This window comes from Carcharhinus amblyrhynchos, chromosome 13 (genome assembly GCF_965287045.1).
Source record: "Carcharhinus amblyrhynchos chromosome 13, sCarAmb.v2.hapA, whole genome shotgun sequence".
NCBI classification, from domain to species: domain Eukaryota; kingdom Metazoa; phylum Chordata; class Chondrichthyes; order Carcharhiniformes; family Carcharhinidae; genus Carcharhinus; species Carcharhinus amblyrhynchos.
In genome coordinates this window covers 14,668,464-14,691,334 of record NC_137336.1, presented here as the reverse complement: position 1 = coordinate 14,691,334, position 22,871 = coordinate 14,668,464, and the positions used below count along the sequence as shown (strand labels likewise).

The 22,871-nt window shown below is 41.6% G+C and overlaps 1 protein-coding gene across 2 annotated transcripts in view; it reads right to left on the bottom strand.

The window, feature by feature from the left end:
* Positions 1 to 8,512, bottom strand: part of LOC145351730 (NEDD4 family-interacting protein 1) — a 46,414-nt gene extending 37,902 nt beyond the window's left edge. Inside the window, exons 1-2 of one of the 2 annotated variants that reach the window (XM_080201320.1) lie at positions 8,328 to 8,512; positions 1,881 to 1,971 (exon numbers count right to left, since the gene is read on the bottom strand). In XM_080201320.1, coding sequence (XP_080057446.1) covers positions 1,881 to 1,971; positions 8,328 to 8,357 — 121 coding nt within the window. In that variant the 5' untranslated portion in view covers positions 8,358 to 8,512. The remainder of the gene's footprint in view (positions 1 to 1,880; positions 1,972 to 8,327) is intronic. The other variant, XM_080201319.1, reaches the window with a different exon arrangement.
* Positions 8,513 to 22,871: the final 14,359 nt, after the last annotated feature.

Genomic DNA, 22,871 nt, shown 5'->3' with positions numbered 1-22,871 from the left:
TTATTATACTTAATTACAAAGTTTCCAAGTTAAGATCCACATGTATTTTGGGGTGAAACAAATAGCTGCTTCAATCAATTCTACAAGTGCATGAAGTGTTGACTGTGACCAATTAATTATATGTTTTGGTTTTTACAACAGATTATATGGCTGATTTACAACTCCTCAATTCTTGTTAAAGCTGAGAGAAAATCAGAAGTGAAGGCCTGGTTCCTTTCCACAGTGGCTGAGAGATCAGTTACCCTATCTTCCTTTCCACAATCCCAGTGGTCCATGTCACAGCAACTTCAGAAAAATCCTGAGAGGTTTTCTCCCTTCAGCTTGTTCTCCCCATCACACATGAATCAGAATGCAGATAGATTAACAGAGTTAATGTTTCAAGTCGAATGTGACTCTTTCGAAGGGTGTTATTCGACTTACAATGTTAACTTTGATTCTCTCTCCAGATGGTGCCACGCTTGCTATTTAATTTCATATTGCTAGCATCTGCAGTATTTTGCTTTTATTGCAGAGGCATCATGGCAGGGTGACTACTTGCTTTTTAACCTATACAACAAGTGAGAAATCTGAAGCAAAGGACTTTCAGAACTAAAAGGAATAATAATCTGAATCCACTATGACTAAGTTTAAAATATTTGTTGAAGATTTGGCTTTGAAAAAAATCAAATTACAGCAGAGTTCATTGCAACACAAGCCATCTAATTCAGCTGTTTCAGCTCTGAAAAATCAAGCATAAGAGTGAACAATTTAAAATTAAAATCTGGGGGTAGGATAGAGTCCAATATGCGACTTACGCAAGGAATTCATGATACTGATCAGCTATTACAAACATCATAAAAACAGAAAATGCTGAAAAATTCAGCCAGTCTGGCAGCATTTGTGCAGAGAGAAAATGAGTTAATGCTTTGAGTCCAAATGCACAGACTCAATGTTAACTCAGTTTCTTTCTGCACAAATCTGCCAGACCTGAGTTCTTTCAGCCTTTCGGCCCAATTTGTCCATGCCGCCCTTTTTTTTAAGCCCCTAAGCTAATCTCAATTGCCCACATTTGGCCCATATCCATCAATACCCATCATACCCATGTAACTATCTAAATGCTTTTTAAAAGATAAAATTATTTCCGCCTCTACTACTACCTCTGGCAGCTTGTTCTGTTTTGGCTAAGAGGAATAATAGTTGCTGAAGCTCTGGTTGTGAACCGAATAGCCAGATTTGGAATCACATGAAGGCAGTTTCACAGAGTTGACAATCAAGAACAGGTGTTAAGACGTAGGTGTCAGATGAAATTGGTTCTGGTCAACCGTGTCAAAGGCTACAAAATGGTCATGGAGCACAAGGAGGGATAGTGTGCATTGGACAATTCACAGGAGATATCATGTTTGGAGACAGATGTATGTTTGATGTGGCAATTTGCAAGGAGAGATTAAGGTTGAGTTTTTTGGGGAGGATAGTGATGATATTTTTGAAAGTCTATGATAGGTACCAAGGAGAGCCACAATTTTAGCTAACCTGGAAGCATGTTGGGTAGACAGCAGTTTAGGGAGAATTTGTGGATAAAAGATCTGCTGAGAGGCGAGACCCGAGAAAGTCAGTCTATTCAAGTGACTGCTGGAGTAAGGGCACTGTTAAGAAGAGTTAAAAAAAAAACTTTTAAAACACTCTACAAAAGATCCTTAACTAATTGACAATTTGCTCTGATGAAATATTTTCCCAAAATGCAAACAAACCCTTTTTGTCACTCATCAATCCAGATCTTGGGCAAAGCTGGTGAGCTACTACATAACACCAACTGCAAAATGGTAAGAACCATTTGCCAGAGAATGTGCAGAAAGTATCCTTGTGAAGTAACACTTTCCTTGTTACTACACAGTTCGACATACCTGCACTCTCGACTGCAATGCTGCTGTATGGTGGAGGAGCAGCCTCAGCCCCTGATTCTGACACCTCCAATGGCTCTTCTTCATTCTGCAACTGTATAGTCAAAAAAAGACAAATTAAATCTCAGTTTTTAAACAGATATATGTAATGTAAAATATTTGTTTCCTGAAGTTTGCTTTTAAATAAAGACTTTTAATAAGAGAACCTCTCCTACCTGCAATGCAATGCTATCCTGATTCATTTCTTTCCCTCCTCCCTGATCATCCACAATCATAAAAGCTTAAAGTGCAGAAGGCTGTTGAATCTATCAATCTACTTGCATTAAAGTACTAAAAAAATTTGTTCCCTCACATCCCGAAAAGGAAATGCAATATCAGAGGTTGTTAATCATGGCAGATATTTTACTTGCAAACAGGATAAATACTGTTCTTATTGACTCCGTGCCTGAAAACATTGACTCATTGTGGACTTCAGGCCCATTAAGACAATTGGTGCTCTGACAGTTAATGATGTGAAGTTTCATGCTGAGAGTGAGAAGGAGGTCACAGTTGAGTTTAATCCTCCCCTCATATCAGAACTCGTGTTTTGACAGCAGTCAGTAACAGAAGCCATGGCTTATTTTCACCTCTCCCAACCAAGGGTGCTGACACCAATTCCGGTTCCATTCCAGCTTCTGGGATTAAACCTAGTGTCTTTTCGGTATGTGTGTAGCTCAACTACTTACTGAACTACTGAGTCATCTAGAGATCTTTTCAGTATAAAATTATTTTAATTCTTACAATAATGTTCCTATTCTTTTCTTTGCATGGATTTTGTCTAATATTTAGATACATACCCAATTGTCTAATGTTTCTTACAAAATTGATCTGAAAAGAAAATTCTATTCTTGCCATGATCTTGTGAAAGGAATTTTGGAAGTTTGTTTCAGACAGGAACGGTTCATGGAAATGTTCCTTAAATGACAAGAAAACAATGGGATTTTGATCTCAGCCAAGCCAACCACATGGGAAGTCAATATTCCCAAGCTACAGAAAAAAGGTAATAGAATTACAAGTCTCATCCAAATTCAGAACACCATGACATACTGCACATCAAACAGTCTACATAAATCATCATCTTAGACAAGGTACAGAAGACTGCACATACTTCTGATCATCAGCTTTACTAGAGATGGGGAAAGAGGGCAGGGACACACTGGTCATTTCTTGGCTACCAAATTCAACTGAGTTTTTCCTTAGGAGTTCAGATATATTTTTTTAAACAATCTTATTACTGGTTCTCAGGATGTGGGCAATGCTAGCAAGGTTCACTTACTGATCGTCCCAAGTTAGCCCAAAAAAACAGTTGCAGGTCTCCTTGAAACAGTAGTCCTTATGGTGATAAGTGCTTCCACACAATGTGAGATGTGCATTTAAATATTTTGATCCAGCAATAGTGAAGAAATAGTATATAGCCATGTCAGAACGGCATACAATTTGGAATGAAAATTGGAGGTGATGGTCCTCCCACTAATGGGAGGTACTCTGATGGTACTCCCTTCTTCCTTCATTCATCCTGGTGATAAAGATCATGGGATTTTGAGAGATGTTTAAATTATGCACCAGATCCTGCAGATAATACATGTTGCAGCTACAATATTGCCTTCAGACAGTATATACTGTGGCCATAGGGCATCAGTGGTGAATAAAGGCCAGTAGCAAGAAAGCTGATCTGATTGTTCAGTTTTCTTATAAGAACATAAACTGCCGCATGAAAATTTGATTCCTTCAAATTAAATTTTATCCACTTAACAAGTGTACATTTTTGCCTTTCATTGATAAAGTAAACTTATTTTTAAAAAACTGTAAACTTGGGCCAATTCTGGAGGCCCTCAAAGTTATTGAGGGTGCCAGATGCAATCAGCATTTAGTTTCCTAGTGCTTTGTAAAAACGTTAACTAAATTATTTATCAATTCCAGCACAATAGTGAGTTAAAATAATGCCATTCAGTATCATTCTAGTGTAATTTATTTTAGTGGTAGCAGCTGGCACAAAACAAATCCAGGAAGTACATCCTGCCTTTAATTTTTGTTTTAGATTTTACGATAATATTTATGAAAAGATTAATAGGCTTTCAATTTTTTTCATACCCTATCCCTTGTTGCAATACACTCACTACAGCACAGCTACAAATCAGATTATTCATTTGGACACAATTGTACTTGTAGAGTATAAGATATTTTACAAAAGTCATTCACTACACAAGAGGGTGAGAGATAAGCGGACACATTGATAATTATTCATTGCATGCTCATGTGGGGGAAGTAGTCTTTGAATATTTTCAAAACAGATAGATGGATAGATTTTTAGTAAGCAAGTAGGCAACAGTAATCGGGGCAGGCTGATGCAGATTTTATGTTACTATCAGATCAACCACCATCATATTAAATGGCAGAGCAGATTCTAGGGGCTATTCCAGTAGTACAGTGGGGGTGGCATGGTAGCACAGTAGTTAGCACTGTAGCTTCACAGTGCCAGGGACCCAGGTTTGATTCCCAGCTTGGGATAATGTCTGTGTGGAGTTTGCATATTCTCCCCATGTCTGTGTGGGTTTCCTCCGGTTTCCTCCCACATTCTGAAAGACGTGCTGGTTTGGTGCATTGACCCAACAGGTGCTGGACTTTGGCAACTAGGGCAATTTCACAGTAACTTCATTAGTGTCAATGTAAGACTTAATTGTGACTAATAAATAAAATTTAACTTTCCTGCTCAATGTCTATATGTTCAACTGATAACTTGAGAAACAAACTTGGTTTGGGGCAATTAACTGTGACTTACTAAATATATAACATTATTAAGTGAAAAGAATAGAGACAATGTAGCATCATCAAGCTGCTCTAACCTACACATTATGGTCAGCACTACCAACAAGTAAAAATTGCATCCCATAGCTTATCAGTATTCGACTTACAAGACACCTGAGTAACTAATGGAAGGATTTGGATCTAAATACTAACCAATACAATCATTCTATCTGTTCAAATTACGTCCGTCTCTCTAAACCATCCTTTATTACAATGCCATCTGTTCTCAACTAGTAGATTGTGTGCAAAAAAGCTCATGGATGTTCACACATGCATTAAATTTACACCGTCCAAGTTCTCTGAAATGTTACAGTGGAATGCCCTGACTGGAGTCTTCAAGTTATTTTTATTGAACCATCTCAAATTGCTTACAGATAAAAGATCATGTATCTAATATTCTTGTCTTTGGTAACAATTAGTGTTTATCTTCATCAAGGTTGGGAGAGGGCAACAGTGAAATGCCCAGAGTTTCAGATCAAGTTGGTCCCAAGACAAATTACTTGGTGATGGGAGATTGCCATAGTGAGGGTTGATTGCAAACCGATAAAAATACATCACCGCAGATGCTGGAAAGTTTCTGACAAAGGGTGATCCAGACTTGAAGCGTTAGCTCTGTTCTCTTGCTGCAGGTGCTGTCAGACCTGCTGAGATTTCCACTTATTTCCACTTTTTGGATCACTATCGCAAATTAGGCAATCCAAATCAAAGACAGCAACCCACAATAACAAAAGATGCCGTTGTTCACTGACGAGCTAAACTGGCTTATTGGCATGTACCTTTATGAATTCTTCCCACTTAACTCTTTATATAACCATTATCACTGGGTCAACATAATGAATTCCCTATTTAACGCTACCCTTGGAGCTCTACCCAAAATAATTTGCATTTATTTGACATTGTTAATACCAGCAAAACATTCCACTGTGCATCACAAGACATGCAAAGAAAAAATATCACTGTCATAGGAGGTTAGGAAAGATCACTGAGACTTAGATTATGGAGATCAATTTTAAGAATTGTCTTAAAGAAGGTATGGCAGAAGAATTTAGGAAGGGTCTTTCAAAAAGTGGAATCTATGAAATGCTATATTCAGCAAAGGGAATGAATTTCCTCTTTCAAAGCTAGGAATCATCATCCGACATAATATGATGAATTACAAAACAATTCTCAATTCACGTGATGCAAGAACATAATCTTTGGTCTGGTGGCATTCACTGCAACTGAAAGAAACAGTAATGGTCTACCAAATTGTATACCAAAAAGTAAATTTGTGTTTCATTTTACATCATGGACAACCAGCAAATGGAAATGTGGACCACCACCCAAAGTGAAAGCAAAACACTTCAAAGCATTCTTGCATTAGTAACAATACATTTTAAAGTCAGTTGCCTATCAATATAGGCACAATGCCAACCCGTAATGGAGTAATGGTTCTGGAAATTAATTAGTTCAAGGGTAGAAACTCATATCTACCTTTCTAAAGTGCAGTACATTGGGACAAAGGTTAAACATTAATCCTGATACCTACCAAGGGAGGGCAAAAATACAAAGCTATGCAGCTTATTTCATTGTATTTAATATATGGAAGTTTCCAACCCACATCAATTTGCACATTTCCTGAAAATTTCAACAAAGAAAGCATATTTCTCCTCTGCTCCAAATCATGGCCAAGTCTTTACCAGCAGCAGTTTCCAACAAACAGGAACGCAGTCACAAGTGTGCACTAAAGATGCAGAGTCAGCTGCACTTAAATGAATCATGTGACTATTTCTTCCCTGCCAGCTCTCTCTTGGAGGCATAAATTTCATGTTTCTTTATTAACGCTGACTGGCCAAAATATCTATTTCTTTAAAACTCTCAATGGCTTTCAGAAATCAATTCTTCATAAGGATTATTAGGCTATCCAAGTAAACACTGTCAATAGTAAACTAAGATTTTAAATCTAAATGTTTTAAAAGAGGACTAGGTTGTTCCATTTTGCCAAGTTCTACAGCTGCAGCATTTTGTCCAAAAGTAATTATATGTCTGAAGCCAAAATAAATTATATCCCTTTCTATTCAACCTTAAAATAACACGCCAAAGATTTACAAGTCACAACAACTGCCTAAGAGAAAATTATTTTTGTATTTCTGTATACCTTATTTGACTGCATCTCCTGCACAATTAATGTGCACTGTTTTCTAAAAATGGATACAAAAGTTTTTTTTTAGAAATGAAAATTCTACAGCAGAAACAGACATGGTAATAGAGCGAGTTGGTGAAAGAATTAATAGAAATGAACAGAAAACACTTCTGCATGGTTTCAGGGCAATGCTTGCGCAAAAAGTAGAACTGCCATTGCGCCATAATGTAGTAAACCATCCCACAGTATCTCTACAAAACATTTTAGGCCAACGTTATAAGGTGTAGTCATCAAATCACATTAGGCCAAAGAACATATTTACAGATACAACTAGGTCTAGTATTGTTTTCATTTGTATGTGGTGTCTGATATCCACCCTTTACTCTCAAACCAATATTGTTACAAAACCTCCCTTACATTACTCAATACCCTGATGCTTTCCCTCAATATCAGCTTTCAGCAGAGGAGCAACAGCCACTAATACAAGCTTGATCCTCGCCACTCAAAAGGTAATCTGATCAGCTGTGAAGTATTTATAGTACTAGTGAATATTTATAGTACGAGCAAATGGTTATCCTATATTGCATCTCAGGCACACCTTAAGAGTTATTCTTTTATTTTAAATCAAAAACAATGCCCATAAATGTTATGAGATCCCCAGCTTCCTATCTGGAGATCAAAGTACCATTTTTTACCCAAAAATGAATTCACCCTTTTCTCTCGTCTTTAATAATGGATCTACATGAGGTGGTAAACATATTAAACACCTTGAATAGTTGTAGGAAAGGTAGATTTGCTGAGGAGTGCCAATTTGTAACCTAATTTCAAATAGGTCACCCTCAAAGAACAGTGCACACTTCGTGTACTGAAACGAGTTTACAATTCCTGTCACGCTATTTCTCATCGTCAACACTACCATGATGTTGACAGCTTCCGCAATGCTTTCACCAAAGATTGTCAACAATATATACAATGTGAAGTGGGGCTCTCAATTTCATCAGGACCGAAACGGATTGAAGCCTCTATTTCAGGACTCGAGGCCACGGATCAAGAGTGACAAGAACCCAATCCAAGTAATTGTTGTAAAACAAGATGTGTGACCGTCACTTCCAATGAAGATGGTCAGTCTCGGCAAACATTGCGTTGCTCGACATGAAGGTAATTTCATCGCGTCTCAAACTCGCCGCTTTAACACACACTATAATTATTTTTAAAGACAAGTAGTGTTGATTTGATTCCTATTTTATATCAATAACTGATAGCCGGATATTAAATCCGGTGTCCTGTCTCGCAAAGCTGCCTTCAGTCAGTTGTCGGAGAAACACTTCCGTCATTTTTTCCCCCCGTCCGTTTTGATAGAGTGAGGCCTAGAAGACAACGACAATCCTCGGTGTCTCCTGACACCCGCCAGCCGAGCCGCCCTTCACCTGCCCGGGACTGAACACATCCACCCTCCCCGGGGAGCCGAGTGCGCGGCTACTCACCGCCTGATACCGGTTGCTGCTGTCCGCCATGGCGCACGGAGCGAGCGAGTCTTCCAGCTACTGATACCGGGAAGGGAAGCGGGGAGGGCCAGCGGAGCTGCCGCTGCTTGTTCGCCCCTGGATTCTGCGGTCCGATCACCAACTGGGTCACGTCGCAGCCGCACCGGATGTGAGTGCTCGAGACTCCAGAGGGAGAGTGGCAGGCGACAGCGCCGCCCAGACTGGCAGCATTGCTACTGCAAGCGCTCAAGGGCACGGAGGAGAGGAGGAGGAGGAGAGGAAGAGAGGCAGGCGACAGTGCCGCCCAGCCTGGCAGTATTGCTGCTGCAAGCGTTGGAGATGATGTGGAGATGCCGGCATTGGACGGGGGTGGGCACAATGAGAAGTCTGACAACGCCAGGTTGAAGTCCTACAGGCTTATTTGATATCACGAGCTTTCGGAGCGCTGCTCCTTCAACAGATGAGTGGACAGTTGGGTTCACAAACAGGGCGTATATAGATAAAGAATTGTAAGATAATGGTTTGAATGCGAGTCTTTACAGGTAATCAAGTCTGTACAGGTACAGACAGTGCCGGTGGAGAGAGGGATAAGCATAGGTTAAAGAGGGGTGAATTGTCTCAAGCCAGGATAATTAGTAGGATTTTGCCAGCCCGGACCAAATGGTGGGGGTTACGCGCAGTATGACATGAACCCAAGATCCCAGTTGAGGCCATCTTCATGTGTGCGGAACTTGGCAATAAGTTTCTGCTTGGTGATTCTGCGTTGTCGTACGTTTTGAAGGCTGCCTTGGAGAACGTTTACCTTCTGGAGAGCACGAGAGTTCATGGGGAGAACCTCCCTCAGGCAACACTGCTAAGTGCAAGTTTTGGAGAAACATAAGAAACTTACTCAGCAATAACCTCCTCCTTCTTCCTGTGCTCTGTTTGGGTTCCACCACCACCACTCAGATCTCATTACAGCCTTGGTAGAGTTGCTTCTTCCTCTTTCATGCTGAAACAGGGCATTGGGGAACTGTGGACTTCCATTGGAATACTCCATGATCATGCTTGGTAAAGTTCTGCATTGGTTTGCATTCTTGCTTCTGCAGTATGGCTGACTATGTAACTCTCCCTTTGATGAAGGGTCACCTGGACTCAAAACGTCAGCTCTTTTCTCTCTTTACAGATGCGCCAGACCTGCTGGGATTTTCCAGCATTTTTTCTTTAGGAACTCTCCCATTCTTTACCACCTGCCATCAGGCATATTTGGAAAGATTTACAGACTGATAACCAACCTGCTTGGCTACATCATGCAAACGCCTTCCATGGCCATCAAATCCTGAAGTGGGATGTGAACCCAGGGCTTCTGGTCACAAGTTCATGGTTCGTACACGAATAAAATAACTGAATTCCAGAGGGGAGGTGGAAGTGACTACCTTTGACATCAAGGCAGCATTTTATCAAATGTGACCGAAAGAGGTGCTAATAAAAAGTATATAATTGAAAATCAGAGACGCTGGCAGGAGTCATATCTAACACAAAGGAAAATCTTTACGGATTTTAGAGGCCAGCCAACACAGCCCCATGATAATGAGGTAAGACTCTGTCAAACACTTAGACAACGATATTCCATCATCATCAGGTCAAAAATAGGGTTGTTTGCTGATGATTCTACAGCAAATACTGAAACCTACTTTCAGATTTGTGCTGATAAGTGGTAAATAACATTTGTAACAACTAAGTGACAAATAATAGTCAGAGTTTTACAATACATGAGTGACAAAGTACAAAGAGTTAGAGTGATCAGCAAGGTTTGGTTGGTTGCCCTGTTGCTTCTGGATCACAAGATTGTGGATCCAAATCTCACTCTCAAACTTGAGCATAAAAATCAAAGCTGATACCTTAGTGCAGTACTGAGGATATCCTGACCAACATGCATCACTATCACAGAAAAAATTATTTTCTCATTGTCACATTGTCCCATGAAAGAAAAATAATTATTTTCAATCTCCCACTTACTTTCCTACTCATTTAAAGTACGTATATCCCTTTGGAGACACTTCGTCTTCCTTACAGAGGGCATAGAAGTTGAGAGAGTATTCTACCAGACACCAATGGTATTGAAATGTTAGTGGGAGCAGGATGTGATGGGGCAGTCTCTGCCAGGCAACACAGCCATCACATAAATTGTGTAGGATTTTGAGTGTGATATAATGAGGCCAAAGAAAGGCAGCGCAGGCATGCAGGTCAAAGCCTCCCTGTACATGGATGATGTAGTTGAGTTTTGCTCTGTTTGAAGGCTCCTCCAAGCCTGTGAGCAGTTCAAGCTGGCCTCGGGAGCCGAAGTCAACTGGGGCAAGAGCAAAGCTATGTTCTTTGGGAACTGGGCTGACCAATCCTTTGTCCCCTTCACCGTCCGGGCAGACTACCTTAAGGTACTGGGGATATGGTTTGGGGCAATGGGGGCGTGCGCGAAAAACTGGAAGAGTGCATCACCAAAGTAGGGCAGAAATTGGGCTTGTGGAAACAACAGTCCTTCTCTATCGCTGGCAAAAACCTAGTCATCCGGTGTGAGGTAATGTCCATTTTATTATATCTAGCACAGATCTGATCTTTCCCCAAAGCCTGTGCAGCAGCAGTCACCCAGGCCATCTTCAAATCTAAGGTGGATCATGTCCAGAGGGAAATGATGCATAAATCTCTAGAATGGAGGGAAAAATGTTCCTGATGCCGCCTTCATCCTGATGGCCAACTTTTTGTGCAGCTGCATCGAGTTGTTTGTAGATCCTTGGTAAGCTAACACCAAATGCCATTACTTTTTGAGGTTCTACATGTCCCAAGTGTTACAGAGGATGGGTCTGGCCACACTGCCACGGAACGCTCCAAGTAGTTGGACTATACTGCAGCACCTGTACTTCGTGGAGAAACGTTTCCAGGAACACACCTTTGACCATATGGTGATCTAAGGTAAACACAGTAAGAAGTCTGGTGTTGTGAGACTTCTTACTGTGTTTACCCCAGTCCAACACCGGCATTTCCACACATGGTGATCAATCAGTGGTTAGCACCTAATGTCCTCAAGGCTCTGAGGGGAAAGGAGATTCTTTCGGATGGTTCCATGAGCAGACTATCAGTGTCATCTGGCAGAATGCGTCATCATCAGAACTTTCAAACAAGCACCAAGACCTGGCTTGGCTGGTGGTCAGAAGGGCAGTTCTCATCTGATCCTTTGTGCATGCCCGAGGTCTCAACATCACCGCATGCTGCCCTTGAAGCTGCTGCAGGGGCGATGAGATGTGCCTTACGGAATGTGCCTTTGCAAAGACGTCTAGAGTGAGATGCAGTGATTCTTGTCGACATTCATCCCAAGCAGCTTGGTGACGCAGGACTCTGTGCTCTACAGCTGTTTCCAGCAACATGCACCGAGACCAATATCAACCGCTGCTGGAGGGTCATCAACTAGGTGAAGGATGCTGTTTGGTGCACCTGAAACTTGCTGATCTTCCAGTGCAAAGATTTGTCCTCGACCGAGCGTTGCAGACTGGTACATTCCAAGGTCCAGGACTACTTGCTGAGGGATGCCCTCAAGCTTGGGGCAGCTGGTGAAAAGGCACAATGGGGAAAGGCCACCATTTAAAGCCTTTCAACCAAGGCAGACTGAGCGGCCTATAATTGTAGAATACCCTCGGATTGCGTAACAGTGTGCTAATCTGTAAAAACAGCACACAGTGAAATGTGAGGAATGTATATAGTTTGTTGAAAAACTGAACTGTAATGAATGTAATGTCTCGGAACTGAGCACTGTAAAGTATTGTAGATATGACTTTTTTTTACACTGTTTGTAATTATTGGAAATGTCGTTTCTGCAATGGTTTATTTCAGAGTATTTATGAATAAAGTGTATTTTTGAAATAAAAAAAGCTGTACTTTCGGAAGGCCTTAGAGAGGATGCACAATAGATCCACTAGAATGGAACCAAAAATGAAGAGACTCAAATTATGTGGAGGGAAGAAGCTGAAGTATTTTCCTCAGAGCAGAAAAGTCGATTTGATAAACGTGTTCAAAAGCATAACTGATTTTAATAGAGTAAGTAAGTAAAAAATGTTGCGGTGTCAGAAGGGTTAGCAACCATAGGACACAGATTCAAGGTGCTTGGGGAAAAAATTCAGAGGAGAGATAAGGACACTTCTTATTCACATGGAATGTTGCATTGATCTGGAATGCGTTGCCTAAAACATGTTGGAATTAGATTCAGCGTTCAAAAGAAAACTGAATAAATATGTGAAAGGAAAAACATTGCAATGGACCAAGTAGAAATAGACTGGGTTTATCTGAATGGCTCCAACAAAGAGCTAGTTCGGGCAAGATAGGCTGCATGGCCTCTTTCTCTGCTGTATGATCACATGTTTGCTTTAGACTTCCAATTTTTTTTTGGACCCCTCTCTAGTTTAGTATTTTCTGTATTTGGACCCCAAACTCACTCTGCTCATCCATACTTTCTAGATTCTCACTAGTTAGAAATTACAAAACATTGTAGATCTAATGTAGGGAGGAGCTACACAATAAATGGCAGAACCATCAGGAGTATAGACACACAGAGGGACCTGGATGTGCAAGTCCACAGATCCCTAAAGGTGGCAGCACAGATGGAGTGGGTGGTGAAGAAGGCATATGACATGCTTGCCTTTATTGGATGGGGCATAGAGTATAAAAGTTGGCATATGATGCTGCAGCTATATAGAATGTTGGTTAGGCCACATTTGGAATACTGCATCCAGTTCTGGTTGCCACACTACCAGAAGGAGGTGGAGGCTTTGGAAAGAGTACAGAAAAGGTTTACCAGGATGTTGCCTGGTATGGAGGGTCTTAGCTATGAGGAGAGATTGGGCAAACTGGGGTTGTTCTCCCTGGAAAGATGGAAGATGAGGGGTGACCTAATAGAGGTATATAAAATTGTGAAGGGCATAGATAGGGTGAACAGTGGGAAGCTTTTTCCCAGGTCGGACGTGACAAACACAAGAGTCACAAGTTTAAGGTTAAAGGGGCAAGGTTCAACATAGATGTCGGGGGATGTATTTTACATAGAGAGCGGTGGGGGCCTGGAATGCGCTGCCAAGCAAGGTGGTTGAGGCAGACACACTGGGATCATTTAAGATTTATCTAGATAGCCACATGAACATATTCGCGGAATAGAGAGATACAAACGAATGGTCTAGTTGGGCACATGAGCGGTGCAGGCTCGGAGGGCTGAAGGGCCTGTTCCTGTGCTGTACTGTCCTTTGTTCTACTTTGATATTTCTAAGATCCTTAGTGATGACCCCACACTTTTCCACTGCGAGCTCCATCTGCCACAGTTTCTTTCCACTCGCTTAATTTATTAGTTTATTTATTTAGTGAATGATAAGTCCCAAGCCAAGCAGTTTCTTCCGGTCATGCAGATGGGCCTCCGCTGAGTTTGTGGACTGGACACTCTTCTATAATATGGTGCATACTTTGCTGTTTTCCACGGGCACACACGGGGTTGGCAGAAATGCCCCATCTTTGGAGACTGGCCAAGCAGGAGCCGTGGCCGTTCCTGAGCCTGTTGAGGATAGACCAAACTTTCCTTGGAAGGTTGAAACCAGGCAGCTGTTGGATTGGGTTTGAGGTTAGATATTTATTTGTTCTGTTCAAAGAATTTGTGTTTGAAGTCCTGTGTGAGAGGGTTTTTCCAGATTGGTCTTCTAGATGGGAGCCGTTTCTTGGATAGGCTGAATAAATCAGCATGAAGTGGCAGGTGGGGTACATTGCAAACTTTTTCTATCATTTGTGGGTTGTTGCAAGTTGGTGGATTTGTAGAGGAGCGACGTTTGCCAGGACAAGGAGCCAATGGAGTGGTGCTGAGTGTAATGTCCCAGTAATGATACCCATGGTAGTGTTCAGATGGGTATTAACTCTGTGTGATGATCTTGACCAAATAGAAGCACAGTATTTTGCTACTGAGTATGAGAGTACAAGTGCTGAGGTTTGGAGGATGAGGTCGCAGCAGCCCACATTGAGCCAGCTAGCTTGGCAATCAAGTTGTTTCTGGACTTATTGGTGTTCCTTTACAACATTCTGCTGTCATCCACACATCTTACTGTTCCACCGAATTGGGGTCAAGACCAAACTTAGATTGAGGCTCTCCATTTCTCCAACCAAGTCATATATAAATTTGTGAAAAGCTGATACCCTAGACCAGACCCCTGAGGGACACCAGTACCCTGTCTCTGAGCTCCTCATCATTTCCATATCCAATAGATTGCGTTCAATTGTATTCTCTTATTTTAAAACATTCTCTTATGCGGAACCTTATTGATTGGTCCTGCAAGGACATAGATATGCCCTTATCTATTATGTTTGTTACCTGATCAAAAAATCCAAGTGGGCTAATTAGACTTACATTTTCGCAAAAACCCAGCTTGCAGGTGCAGCAGGTGGTCAGGAAGGCGAATGGGATGCTGGCCTTCATAGCGAGGGGGATTGAATATAAAAGTAGGGAGGTCTTGCTGCAGCTGTATAGGGCATTGGTGAGGCCGCAGCTGGAGTACTGTGTGCAGTTTTGGGCGCCGCACCTGCGCAAGGATATTTTGGCCCTGGAGGGAGTGCAGAGGAGGTTTACTAGGCTGATACCGGAGTTGAGGGGATTGAGCTATGAGGAGAGGCTGAATAAACTAGGCTTGTACTCGTTAGAGTTTAGAAGAATGAGGGGAGATCTCATTGAGACGTATAAGATGATGAATGGGATGGATAGGATAGAGGTGGAGAGACTCTTCCTGCTCAAAAAAGACAGTAGGACTAGGGGGCACAGCCTCAAGATAAAGGGGAGGCGGTTTAGAACGGAGTTGAGGAGGAACTTCTTCACTCAAAGGGTGGTGAATCTCTGGAATTCTCTGCCCGTTGAAGTGGTGGAGGCTGCCTCGCTAAATATTTTTAAGAAGCGGGTTGATGGTTTCTTGATAAGAGAGGGGATTAAGGGTTATGGGGAGAGGGCGGGAAAGTGGAACTGAGCCACAACAGATCAGCCATGATCTTATTGAATGGCGGGGCAGGCTCGAAGGGCTAGATGGCCTACTCCTGCTCCTATTTCTTATGTTCTTATGTTCTTAAGTCTATGGTGACTCTCCTGATCAGATAACATTTGTCCAACTGCTCAGTGACTCTGTCCAAGTAGATACTTCAAATTTTGAGGGCAACATTTGCCGGTTAACATAGATATTGCATATGTCAGGAAGCATGGGGAGCTTGATTGAACAGTGTGGTGTTGAATTCCTTTGACAAGAAAAGAAAACCCAATTGCACTCTCTCCTTTCCTTTTCCCTTATATACTCTATGAACGGTGTGTTTTGTTCCGTGTGCAAGAAACAATACTTTTCACTGTATACCAATACATATGACAATAATAAATCAAAATCAAATGAAATATTGAATATTTTAAAAAATATATCCTTATTGCTATTTTATTTTAAACTGGATTTTTTTCTGTTGAACAAAGAAAATTAAGATGGTTACAAGTCACCTGATCACAAGGTTGACCTTCTGTCAGGGAGGTGTCCCCATGAGGTTCAAGGACAAAATAATTTGTTTCTCAGTTTCTGGAATGTCACACCTCATTATGCTGAGAGAACTACTATCAGACTCACATCACACCTGGGAATATTCAGACCCACTTCAAAGGGAACGATGAGGATGTCATTTGCATTTGTTAAACCAACCTTGCCCAGGAGTCAGTGGAGCAGTGACAATGGCTTCTTAAACAGCAGAACCTCATCGTACATGATGAACTGGTGAACTGGTGTGACAACAATAACCTTTCCCTCAATGTCAATAAAATAAAGAAGATCGTCATTGACTTCAGGAAGCCTAGTAGAGAACATGCTTCTGTCTTCATCAATGGGGTCGAGAGCTTCAAGTTCTTAGGCATCCAGATCACCAAAAACCTACCCTGGCACCCATGTGCCAACACTATAGTTAAGAAAGCCCAACAATGTCTCAACATTCTCAGAAGACGAAGGAAATTTGGCATGTCCTCTATGACTCTCATCAACTTTTATACATGCACCATAGAAAGCATTCTTTCTGATTGTATCACAGCTTGGTATGGCTGCTGCTCTGCCCGAGACCACAAGAAACTACAAAGGGTCATGAATGAAGCCCAATCTGTCACGCAAACCAGCCTTGCATCCATTGACTCTGTCTACACTTTACATTGCCTTGGAAAAGCAGCCAGCACAATTAAGGACCCCATGCACCCTGGACATACTCTCTTCCACCTTTTTCCATCGGGGGAAAAAGATATAAAAGTCTGACTCATGTACCAACTGACTCAAGAACAGCTTCTTCCCTTCTGCCATCAGATTTTTGAATGGACTACCTTTCATTAAGTTGAGCTTTCTGTACACCCTAGCTATGAGTGTAACTCTACATTCTGCACTCTCTCCTTTTCTTCTGTCTGAACGGTATGCTTTGTCTGTATAACATGCAAGAAACAATACTTTTCACGGTATACTAATACATGTGACAATAAATCAAATCAAAATTAAATTACCCCTTTCAAAGTCATTGAAGGAGGAAGGTCACATAACCCAAACCTCCAGTCTTTTGGACAGTTTAATATTACATCTCTGGTCCACACAGCCAGATTGCTGTTTAAATATCAACCAGACAGAACTCCAGCAGCCAAGCTGGGTAAGTAGGCTAAAATCCACAAAGCCTGCTGGATTCTCAAAGTCTCTGATCAACACCTGACAGATGGTCTAAACACAGAAAAGTCCCTCGTGCAACAGCATCATTTGTTTCAAGGATGTTTGTATCATTTAACCAGCCAGAAACACATCAGGACAGAATCCCACAGTGAAGGAAACATCTTCTAGGCTCTGATTTTGGCATCTGAAATTCACATGAATTAATACTCATTTTCTGCGGTCCTTGTACTGTAAGACTCCTTTCCTCTAACCCCCTTTGCTCCATATATGTGCAGAGTGGGGGATATGGACACTCCTTTTTCTCTAGGTTGTATGTGTAAAATAACCTAACCATCTGAGTTAATTCTGACTCAAGTTTGCTGTGGATTATTAGTACAAATGAATTCCAAAAAACTGGGGGTCTGGAAAAGCACACCACTGCCTATTCTTTTAAAAACTAATTCTCAACAACTTCAGCTTACAGACAGGTGGCAAGTGGGAATCAGGACAGGTTGTCCCTCTCCTGTCGTTAACAGTGAGTAATGTACATTTGACAGTACATCAAGATGCCATCACAGAGCACTCCACCAAAATAAGGCCCAGTTTTCAAAAGATTTAGAAATAATTGATCAAAGAATCACAGAATTGTTACAGCGCAGAAGAAGGCCATTTGGCCCATTGCATCTGCACTGGCTCTCTGAATATGCATTCACATAGTATCATTGCACTGCCTTTTCCCCTTATCCCTGCACGATGTTCATTTTCATTTAACAATCACATTTTCTGAATTCCCTTTTGAATGCTTTGATTGAGGCTGCCTCCACCGAGCTCTTCGGCAGTGCATTCCAGATTCTAACCACATTTAATCAAAATCACTAACTTCAGGTTAAAGGCATTTCATCAGATGTGCAAAGAAGGGAGCCTTTGAGATTATCCTGTCAACATGTCACACTTGAATTGTGCATTCTGGATGAAGTGAGGAAAAGATATATGTCCCCACTGGACAAATACTGGCATTGCATGTTTTACTGTGCAAAGGCGGCCTGGGGCTAGGTTGAGTATCTCACATGACACGCAAGCAATACAATTCCAAATATATTTAGCATGTACACAGAATGCTAGAAACACAGCTAATATTAGAATAAACAGGAATTGCTAGAAAATTGCAGCATGATCCTATTCTCTTTCAGATGACAACTGTACAGCTATATATTTTCAGTCTATTTTAACCAAAGGTACTTACAAATTAGGAACAGGAGTAGGCCACTCGACCCTGCTCCACCATTCAATAAGATCACGGATGATCTGATTGTAATGTCAACCACACATTCCTGCCTACCCGCATTAACTTTCACCCCCTTGTTAAACAAGAATCTATCATGTTCTGTATTAAAAATATTCAAAGATTCTGCTTCCACTGCCTTCTGAGGAGAGTTTCAGAGAGTCAAGCCCTCAGAGGAAAAGATTCTCCTCATCTCTGTCTGAAACAAGTGACCCCTTATTTTTATACAGTTAAACTCTAGTTCTAGATTCTCTGTCAAGAGGAAACATCTTCTCCAAATCAACACTATTTTTTAATTTGTTTTTTATTTTAATGCTAAACATATAGGCCAGTATTTTTCCAAGAATGACTCATAATGGTGAGAAAACCAGAGGAGTTGACTGGACCATAATCATCCCATGTTTTTTGGGTTGCCTGCCAGTTCTAAGAGGGGCAGGGACTAAACATGCTATTCTGAAAGGGTGCCTCAATCTCACAGTGCATTGGAAGTCCCTCTCCCTTCTCCTGTGGCCATCAGTACACCAGCCTCTCATCGGCAGCATCTCTCCCCACCCCCACCCTGACACAGATTGTCAGCATTCTAGCACTGGAGTTCCCCCATTGGGTCATCTTCATGACCCCCAACATGCCCCCATTTTATGACCCCAGACATGCCCTTCATGAGCCTCGACATGTCCCCTTTCTTGACCTTCCAACACAACCCTTCGTGAGCCCCAACAAGCCCTTCATATCTCACCCCTTCATGCCCCACCCCTTCATGACCTTTCAGAAACCCCCTTCATGACACGCTGTTCATAACTCCTCCTGCCATAGCCCTCCCCATCATAGCCCACGCCATCGTGACCCCCACTCAGGCCCCATCCTCTTGGCATTGCCAAGGTGCAAGACTGGCACTGCCAAGGTGCCAGGTGAGCACTGCCAGATGGACACAGTCCAGCCACATCCCTGCCCAGCTGGGGGATTCAATGGCCACCAAACACCCCACAAGTGGAGACCAATCGTGGTTCGTGCCGGGCTCGCACCATGCCTGAGGGTCAGAAGATCCTGGTAGCTGGGAGAATCTGTGTTGAATGGGCTAAGTATATTTAAATACTATTCTAATATGCTAACATTATATGCAAATATCATCAGCCTCATGTCCTATGTGGGCATGATCTGGTTTGCACCAGTAGAAAGGAACTGGGATTGCAAATCATTTGGCGCCAGGCATGAAACCCGTTTTTAGGCCCAAAAGCTATTTTCTGGGACTGGCGCAATCTGCGCCAAGCTTGGTGGGGCTGGAAAATCGCCCCCAGAGTGTGAGACTGTCCCAAATGACTTAGGTAGCAATTATCTGAATTATACAGACCAGACTCCACCCAGATGGGTAGTCCATGCAGAATTAACTGGTGTTGGCTAGAACTATAATTGGGTTCAGCATCTCTGGATTAGGGAGAGCAAAAAATTATCAGTTTTCCCAATTCTGATGACTGTCAAATGATTGCTACTGAGAAGTGTGTTGGTGCATGGACATAAACTGAGGGCACATCTAAGAATGACTGATATTCATTTAGATTATCAGTGTTCTGTATCAAGATTCACTGTGAATGATGGCCATTGAGTGAAATACTTCGGGGTACTCTGCATCCAGAAAATGATTTTTACCAAGTGTCCAGTGGTTTTAGGAAAAAGGAATAAAGACAACTTCTACTTCAGGGGCAAAAGCTGTAGTCTGATATTGTAAATGTGTAGGAATGCTTTTCTGTTGTAAAATCATACATTTCTAACAGTGTAAAATCAAAGATCTTGATCATTTCTGAATTTCCAGTATTATTCTCTGATTTGTCCACATTCTCAGCAATTAGGTCCCATTTTGAAATCTACCCAGTTGTGGGGATGTTCCTGCCTGTGAGTTCATCAAAATGCTTCTATTAAGGAACTGATCACTTTATCAGTTAATGCTGACCACAGCCAGGACAGATAATGACTTGCCCAGTCAGAGCAGCTGATGGTTTCTCTGCTGTGAGTACCCAAATTGCATAGTTCATCCACTAAAATAATATTTACAACGGACTGTAAAGCAAAGAGCTGTTCGGCAAAGCCTTTAAAGTGATATGACAAACCTCTCTGGAGTAATCTGCTGCAAAAGTAGATTATGACGCATTTCATTGTAAGGCCAAGAGGGTTATTAGGAAGGTGTAGCAGGATCGGTGGGTTGCCTTCATCTGTAAAAATGTGCAATATATTCATTGAGAAAGAAAAATCATTATTTGACTGGTTAAATGTCTGTCATGAATAATATTGAAAGGGTTCTTCTGAGCCACTGCCAATGACTTTTAAGTCCATTGCATTTCAAGAAACCTGCCAGGGAATTTGAATTTTTTGCAATATGATCACATTAGAACGGAGTTGAGGAGGAACTTCTTCACTCAAAGGGTGGTGAATCTCTGGAATTCTCTGCCCGTTGAAGTGGTGGAGGCTGCCTTGCTAAATATTTTTAAGACGCGGGTTGATGGGTTTTTGATAAGCGAGGGGATTAAGAGTTATGGGGAGAGGGCGGGAATGTGGAACTGAGCCACGACAGATCAGCCATGATCTTATTGAATGGCGGGGCAGGCTCAAAGGGCTAGATGGCCTACTCCTGCTCCTATTTCTTATGTTCTTATGTTCTTATAACCCAAAAGGTTAACAATATACCTTAAGATCCAAACTAGGTAATTGTGTGTTTTGTACATGGTTCATTTGTTTTTCTTTTTTTCCAAGATTGATGAAAGAACACTTATTTAAAAGAGGTCAGTTAATAATCATTAAACCAAATTCTTTCCAAACAGTTAGATATGCAGAGGAACAGCTATAACCTGTTCCCTTCAGTACAGTCAGTACTGCTTGTGTTCCCATACATTATACTGACCAAATTCCACTTCCCAATCAGAATCACAGAATCTGTACAATACAAAAGGAGGACTTTCAGCCCATTGAGTCTGCACTGGCTCTCTGAAAGAGCATTCTACCTTGACCCACATCCCTGTCTTTTCTATGTGACCTTGCACATTCTTTCTTTCCAGATAGCAATCCAAATCCTCAATTGATGCCTCATTTGAACTTGCCTCCACCAACCTATCAGGAAATTCATTTCAATCTCCAAACACCCTCTGGGTGAAAACATTTTTCCTCACATCATTTTTACTCATTTTGCCAATTATTTTGAATTTTTGTCCTCTGGTTCTTGATGCTGTCTTGAGAGGGAACAGTTTCTCACTACTTATCCTGTTTGTACCCCTCAGGACCTTGAATACCTCAATCAAATCTCCTCTCAGCCTTCTTTTCTCCAAGGAAAACGGACCCAATCTCTCCAATCTATCTTCATACAAACAGTTCTTTATCCCTGGAATCATTCCTGTGAATCTCCTCTGTACTCTCTCTAATGCTTTCACATCCTTCCTCAAGTATGGTACCCAAAGCTGGATGCAGTACTCCAAATGAGGCCTAACTAGTGTCTTATGCAAGTTCAACATGACCTCCTTACTCTTGTAGTCAATATGTCTATTAATAAAGCCTAAGGTACTATGTACTTTGTTAGCTACTCTCACAACATGCCCTGCTACCTTCAATGACTTATGTCCATATACACTGAGATACCTCTGTTCCTGCAACTCACTTAGAGTTTCTCCCTTTGTTTTGTACTGTGTCTTCATATTCTTCTTAACATAATGAATCACACTTCTCTATATTGAAATTTATCTGTCCCTTGTCTGCATAATCAACCAAGTTGTCTTTACCCTCTTGACGTACAAGACTTTTTCATCACAGTTGAAAATATTTTGATCATCATATCATCTGCAGATTTTGAAATCATGCTGTGCACATCATAGCCTAGATCATTAATATATATCAAGAAGAGCAAAGGTCCCAACACTGATCCCTGGGAAGTCTACTACAAACCATTCTCCAATCTGAAAACCACCATTTTCTGTCACTCAGTCAATTTCTTATCTAAATGCCTACTTCTTCTTTTATTTCATGAGGTAGAATTTTATTCACAAGACTGTTGTGTGGCATTATATCAGTGTCTTTTGAAAATCCATATACACCACATGAACGACATTATCATAAGAACATAAGAACATAAGAAATAGGAGCAGGAGTAGGCCATCTAGCCCTTCGAGCCTGCCCCGCCATTCAATAAGATCATGGCTGATCTGTCGTGGCTCAGTTCCACTTTCCCGCCCTCTCCCCATAACCCTTAATCCCCTCTCTTATCAAGAACCCATCAACCCGCTTCTTAAAAATATTTAGCGAGGCAGCCTCCACCACTTCAACGGGCAGACAATTCCAGAGATTCACCACCCTTTGAGTGAAGAAGTTCCTCCTCAACTCCGTTCTAAACCGCCTCCCCTTTATCTTGAGGCTGTGCCCCCTAGTCCTACTGTCTTTTTTGAGCGGGAAGAGTCTCTCCACCTCTATCCTGTCCATCCCATTCATCATCTTATACGTCTCAATGAGATCTCCCCTCATTCTTCGAAACTCTAACGAGTACAAGCCTAGTTTATTCAGCCTCTCCTCATAGCTCAACCCCCTCAACTCCGGTATCAGCCTCGTAAA